General features: G+C 43.0%; 1 protein-coding gene across 1 annotated transcript in view; it reads right to left on the bottom strand.

Annotated features, from left to right (window-relative positions):
- SCAMP1 (secretory carrier membrane protein 1) overlaps positions 1-7,321 on the bottom strand; it is a 78,071-nt gene that overhangs the window by 19,454 nt on the left and 51,296 nt on the right. Inside the window, 2 exon segments of the mRNA XM_025201385.1 lie at positions 1-43; positions 5,669-5,797. The exon segment at positions 1-43 is cut by the window's left edge and continues 144 nt beyond it. Coding sequence (XP_025057170.1) covers positions 1-43; positions 5,669-5,797 — 172 coding nt within the window.

Genomic DNA, 7,321 nt, shown 5'->3' with positions numbered 1-7,321 from the left:
CACTGCATGGACTGTAAAAACAAAACAATTAATTTGTATTAAACTTCGTATACGCAGAAAATATTTCAACTGCTTAAGTCAGTGGTTTTCAACTTTTTTTCATTTGCAGACCCCCACAAATAATTTTTGACTGGAGGTACATTGGAAATTTTGAATGGCGGTTGGATATTTGAATTGTAACTGAGTGCATTCACATACTTTTGATTGATCATAGCCGTCTTTCACAGACCCCTTTAGACAGCCTGCATACCCACAAAGGTCCACAGACCACAGGTTGAAAACCACTGATTTAAGCAATACTCATGTTAAGATCTTTTAAACAGATAAATCCACATTATTCTTATATCAACATCCCATCTCTGTAATATGCCAGTCTACTTGTTTTACAATTTGCTAACTTTAGTTAAGAAAGAACTCCAAGTGTAAGTTAGTACTAGGCACATACAGCATGGACAAAAGTTAGCTTTCAAAAATATAAAACATTAAGCCCGAGACACCAGATAGCAGGATTACTACTGCGAGTGAACTTCTGCAAGCTCTCTCAACTGCAGTAGCTGGCACTTCTACAGTAATTACTGGATATAGATATTTGCAGATACCATTTTATGCTGTTCAATTACTTCCTCTGGAAGTCAGACCAGTAAATATGCATAAGAATATCAGCTGCCCTATAATTAGATATGCTGAAGGCCTATGATGTCATACTTATTTTTTTTAAAAAGCCTTCTTATAAACTATATTAAAAATTCAGGCTTTTTTTGTATATGCTTGCTACGTGAAGGGAAAGCATTACAAACTCTTTTCACTAAAACGTTAAGGTAGCTTTTCAAATGAAAAAAAGCAAAATAAATTTCTAATGCAAATGTATTTCACAATGATACAAAACTATGAAGAATAATGATGTAAGTTAATTCATACTGTAGGTACATGTTTGTTTTGGGGTTGGGTTTTTTTGTTTGTTTTTTTTACAATAGGCTTGAGAAATCTCTGCCATTTTACCTTCCCTCTCAGCTCTAAAGCTTCCAGCACTCTAGTTTACAAAAGCTATTAGATGCTAGACCTCTATGCTTGACTAAATATATTAGAGCAACATTATGACTCAAGAATTAATGAAAATGTATTTAAGATTATTCCAGAGAAAACACAGTGAGTAACAGACATTATAACCCTTCTCCCCATGCTGCCATGGAACGGCAACATTGCATGCAATGGTATTGGCTTCTAGAGCAGCAATTCTCAACCGGGGCACCTTGAGATCCTTTCAAAGGGTGCCGCAATGTTAGCACTGCTAGGTGTACAAACATGATTCACAAGATAAACCCAGAGATTTAAATAGGAATCCAAAGAATTAAAAAACACATTCCAACTTTCTGTGGTCTTTTTTTTATTATTATTATTTTTTTTTTTTAACTATAAAAAGTGGAAACTAAAAGCTCGCACTTTCCAAGGGATGCCTCAAGTCTATCCAGGCATGCCTCAAGTCTAAAAAGGTTGAGAAACACTGTTCTATAGGCTAAAAAGACACCATACTTGTGTCAGTTCAGCATTGTTCAGTGACCAATTCAAGAACAATTTTGCCAGCTCGGGAGCCTTTTGTCATTGTGGATGCTGTGAAAATTAAAGTGACATGGCATTGTCATATCAAACAATACTGGAGAGTATCTTCATTTTTTTCCCCTCCAACATGTTTTTTCCTAAAATTCATGGAAATATGTAATGTTTACATTAGCATTTGGCAAACTGCCTACAAAACCTTATGGTTCTCTAAACCAGTTAGTCTCTAAGGTGCCATCCCGCCCTGCCTTCTGCCCAATTGTTATATTATATTATTGATTATGGTATGCTATCAGCCTGCTAGCTCTTCAGTAGACAAGCAAGTGAAATGCTTAAAGTTCTGTTTTTGTTCACAGTTACTTAAAATATAATAAAAATAACAGAAAAGAACTGTTAACTGCACTCTCCTCTGAATTAAAGAACGGAAGTATTCACAGCTCCTTTATCTTGTTCTGCAAAGGTCCCCAAATTTCAAGTTAGTCCTATTTCTAAAACACGCGGGCACAAAACTGACTATAAACTCATAAAACATTTTCATTTATGTATGCATTATTCTTTTTTTAATGGAAGTCTGAAAAAATCTTGCGCGTTTCAAAACTTTTATATACATATCACAAAGAATATAAACCCAAGTCACCACTACATATTCTTCAATGGATACAAGAGTTTGCAGACAAATTTCAGGACCTGAAAAAGTGTACTATTCTAGTTACCACTGGAAGACTCTCTAAAGCTAACAAAAGCAACTATCACCCATTTCTGCAGAGTTGAACTTTCAGATAAAAGTTCAATTTATAACCATTGCAGTGAAATCAATGCAGAAAGGAGCTGAAAACAGTTTAATTATCTCTGCTGATGATCACAGCAGTAGCGGAGTGAAGCTTAAAATATACTGGTCCATTCCCCACAATTTAAAAACTTGTGAACTGAAACTACAGCATCATTTCCATTATACCACTGCAAGTGACCTAGATTTTCGAGCAGATGCTGCCATTAGAACAGGGGTGGGCAAAATGTGGCCCACAGGCTGAATCCGGCTCAGCGAAAGATTTGGTCCAGCCCACGGCAGGTCCCCTGGTCCTCCCTGGCCCAAACACAGGGGTCAGCCTAGGCCATAGCACACAAGGCTGGTCCCGCTGCCCCCAGGGCGTGCAGTGGGGCTGGGGCAATGCAATGGCTGGACTCCATTTCCTGGCAGCCCCAGTGGCAGCAACTCCTTCCAGCTGCCACAGCCACCAGACCGGCCTCACTGCCCGGCCACCCCATCCCGTCTGCCCTGCACCCACTGCTGGGGATAGAACGTCCACGGTCAGGACACTTGGTTGGGCAGCTGAGATGGGGCGACAGGCAAGCGGGGAGCTATGTCTGGGAGCAAGACAGGCGGGCAGGGCCAGGAAGACCCCAGGATCTTGGGGTGGTGACATTGTGGGTGTGCACCCGGCCCCACAATCAGCTGTCCATACAGCCCTGCAACAGGCGTGCATTCTGCAGACAGGAGTGTGCAGGGAGCAGATCACAGCTCTGCCCCAGCCCCACACTGCCACCACCCCAAGACCCTGGCCTTGGCCCCAGATGCAGCTCCCCACCTGTCCATGGCCCCATCTTGTCTGCCCACCCACATACCCTGCACACACAGATCTCAGCCAGTCTCCATGGAGACTCCAGGATTGCAGGACACTGACAGGATGGAGATAGGGCTGAGGCCATTCTGCAGGTAGGGACATGCAGGGAGCAGATCACACTTCTGCCCTGGCCCCATGCTGTCACCGCCCTGCAATCCCAGGGTCTCCATGCAAGCAGGGCACATAGCTGGATCAAGGAGATGGGGCCATAGCCAGGCAGGGAGCTGTGTCTGGGACTGGGGCTGAAATCCTGGGGTGGTGACAGTGCAGGGCTGGGGCCTAGGGCAGAGCCACAATCCGTACCCTCCATGCCCCTGCCCATGGAACTGGTGCCCACTGCAGGGGTATTCAGGCAGCGGATCATGGCTCTGCTCTGGACCCCAGCCCTGAGCTGTCATCATCCCACATCCCTGGCCTTGTCCTTCCATCCCACTCCCAAACACTGCTCCCCACCCACCCAGGGCCCCATCTTACACAGCACGTTTTGGTGAACTATTGGGAAGGAGGGATGACACTGATCAGGCCCAAATAATTGGCCATCCCTGTATTAGACCCACCAATGGTCTCTTCCTTCTAGTTCTGCAAGCTAAAAATAGGCATCCAGACACACAGGCAGCATTACCATCAGACTTCTCAAAAAGCTCTTTTACTTCTTTTTTCTGTCTGCCTCCAATTTTGATTTAGGTAATAGGTAAATTTAAGCTCTTTATAATAGTTTTGAGGACCTTTCCCCTAATTTAGCTCTTTGAATTTAGCCCTGGTAACTAAAAAAAAAGATTGCTATCAGATAACCGAAATTAACTATTGCTCAACTACAAGGCATAGTTGTACCAGCTATATTAATTTTATTCTACTGTTAAAGAAACTGGTCCATTTATGCCAGTAACACCCCTGCATGTGAACACATCTTTGGTACTCAGGCGCAGAAGGAAGTTAACAAGAGGCAAAGGAGAGCAGCACACTACTTTCTCCACAGTAACTGCATGTGCAGTCCTTGGTAAAGGAAAGTTAATTCAAAGCTAGTTACTCCTCTTTCATGGGAGGCTAAACTTCCCTAGGTTAGCTCTTATTTAACTGACTCCATCAAGGCAGTTACTGTGGATCAACTAGCTTGAAATGGACCCCTGCTACCTTTTGCCCCAGGGCAATTTGTTCACTGGCACATATAATTAGTTTATAGAACTCTACTGGGCAGCAGAGTCCTTATTGGACGTGCACCTCAACCATAATTAATGCTGTATTAAAATCTTGTTCGGCCTGATCTCCCTTTCAAACACCAAGGCCCCCCAAGTAAAGTATCTTGCACTACTGCTGCCTGATCTACACCTAATTTTGAGCATGAACAGAAGATTTCACTGTGCAGAATAATCTATCTGCTATCTCTGATGAAGAGAATACCCTAAACATGCTGCCAGCAGGTTGAGGGAAGTGATTCTTCCCCTTTATTCAGCACTGGTGAGGCCACATCTGGGAGAACTGTGTTCAGTTTTGGGCACCCTGCTACAGAAAGGATGTGGACAAATTGGAGAGTCCAGCAGAGGGCAACAAAACTGGATAGGGGGCTGGGGGATGCGACTTCTGAGGAGAGGCTAAGAGAATTGGGCTTATTTAGTATAGAGAAAAGGAGACAGAGGGGATTTAATAGTATGGAAGAAAAAATAAAACAGTAATGAATTTTCTGATTCTCATCTTCTTTCCATTCTTCCAAGTATCTTCAGTATCTGACAATTTTTAGAAATCAAATCTCATAAATGGCTCAAGAGAGGGCAGGGTGGTACCTTACAGACTAACTGGTTCAGAGAGGCACGAGATTTCTAGGTTTTTGCCAATCTGGATAATACACTTCTGGTAAAGTACACTATACTATACAAATCTTGCTTTTTGCATATTCCCTGGGCCAACACAGCAAAAACACCACCACATTTATTTACCATTTTTCAAGATACTAAATCTACATCTACTTGTAGGCAAACTATTTTACATGCATAATATGTGTAATTAAGGCTATATGTCTTAAAATGTAAATTCTTCTGTAACTGGGAATGTTAAGAAAAAAGTTTCTTAAATGGAATTTTAAGGAACAGCAATCAAGTTTTTAAACTAAAATTGTTTGACAATGAGGATGATATTTAAAAAGGCACATGCTAGAGCAGCTCTATATACAAGTTAAGGTAATTTTTCCTTATATAACATCTAATTATTTTGATTACTTTTAAAATTAAGTTAGAAAGATTTCTATTATGTTTTTCTGTACCACCTTTTACCAAAATATCTATTTTCTTGCAAAGGGAAAAAGCTCTTTTAAAATGTGGAATCCTGTGCACAATGTTTAATAAAGAAATAAATCTGTAGTCTCTCAAAATCACAACTATCCAAAACACAGATTTTTTTTTTTCCAATATCCCATTTTACATAGACCTGTAGACAGCCAAAATGTAAATGTAAAAATAAGGTTATATAATGTTAAAGTTCGAGTAGGTTTTTTTACTTACACATCCACAAATAGTACATAATCTTTACTGTCTTCTGGAATTCTACAGGAATGTCTACTGAAAAATCCTGGTAGAAACATGGACCCACTGGAAGATTCTCAGGCAGAGGTGGCCAATTATTTTTCTGGCCTACGAGAGGAAAAAAAAAAAAAAAAAAAAAAGAGTGTTCATAATAAAATGTTAGTTTTCTATTTTTCTTTCTGCAGACAAAGATATCTGCTTATTAATTCAGTAATTACCCTGTTCTCAACTAAGTTTACATACATTACAGAAGAGATTTCTGAAATGCCCTGAATTTACAACGTAAGTGTAAATGTCCTTTTTCCAGTCCAGGGGAGTCAAACTCATGCACTATCACAGGCCAGCTGAGGGTTGCTTTGTAGTCTGTGTGCTGGACTGGAGTAGATCCCTCTGTGCAGTGCCCACAGTGACTGCAGAAACTGCACATGCACATGAGGCCAGCGCAGGGCACTTGCTGCCTGAAGCATGGGGGCTGGACCTAGCACTGCAAGCAACACAGAGGGTCTGGCTTGGGGCATGGCAGGCATGCTGCAAGTCATAGGCAGTGTACGCCCTGCGCCAGTGCTACTTGCAGTGAGCCTTGGGGCCTCGACTGGCTGTGCACCCTGCACACAGCACAGGGCAGAGGGGGTACATGTTCTATATGGCATCCCCCCAGACTAGCCCTTCATGCTGGTTTTGACATGGCCTATTCTGGACCAGTCTCAGAACCAACATACAAGGGCAGTCCAGCGGGGTGCAGCATGCAGTACACACCTCAGACTGCCTCGTGATGCATACAGGGCATGCAGCACAGGGTCCAGCCCACATGGCATGCAGTATACAAGGCTGGGACTCAGGCATGGGGTCAGCCCAGCAACTCAAAGACCAAATCACGTGGCTTCCCAGGCTGAATGCTCGACACCTGTTCTAGTCCATGTTCAGCAAGGTCCTAAAAAACTGGCAAACAAGAAGCATCCTCTACACAGTGTCCTAGGCTAGTGGTCAGCAACCTAGGGCCTACAGGCCTGACCAACCTGTGGGGCTGAAGTTTTATTGGTATTTGGCAGCAGGAGCTTTGCCTATATTACATTGTGATGCCCTGCAGCTGGGCAGCCAGGAGAAGCAGTCAAGGGACAAAAGCTAGGTCCCAGCACCAGTCTGCCTCAGACCAGAGATGGGCCATTCTGTCATGCCACCAGAAAAAGTTGCTGACTGCTCTCCTAGACTGACTGAGATGACCAGTTCTGAGAAGCGTACCTATTAGGGGGCGTGCAAAGCATGCAGTATTCGATTCAGATTTGGCCCAATTTGGGGGACAGTGATTCGATTTGCTGATTTGGATCACTGTCCCGATTTGATTCGGCTGAATCTGAAGATTCAATTCTGATTTGGAGAATCAGCGATTCGGCCATAGACACAGTTTTATGTTTTTTCTATGTACCTCGAGGTACTAGGTGAGGCAGCAGCAGACCTAGAAGTAGACCAGAAGTACTTTTGGTCCACTTCCAGGTCTGCTGCCAAGCATGCAGGGACCTTCCCGTGTTCCTGTGGGAGGCTTCATCCACCCCACCACCTCAGTGTTCACAAGCCACGCCTGGTACATAGATTCATAGATGTTAGGGTCAGAAGGGACCTCAACAGATAATCGAG

This window comes from Alligator sinensis, unplaced genomic scaffold (assembly GCF_000455745.1).
Source record: "Alligator sinensis unplaced genomic scaffold, ASM45574v1 scaffold159_2, whole genome shotgun sequence".
Taxonomy (NCBI): Eukaryota; Metazoa; Chordata; order Crocodylia; family Alligatoridae; genus Alligator; species Alligator sinensis.
Note: the sequence above shows the minus strand (reverse complement) of the source record. Positions and strands in the feature narration are given on the sequence as shown.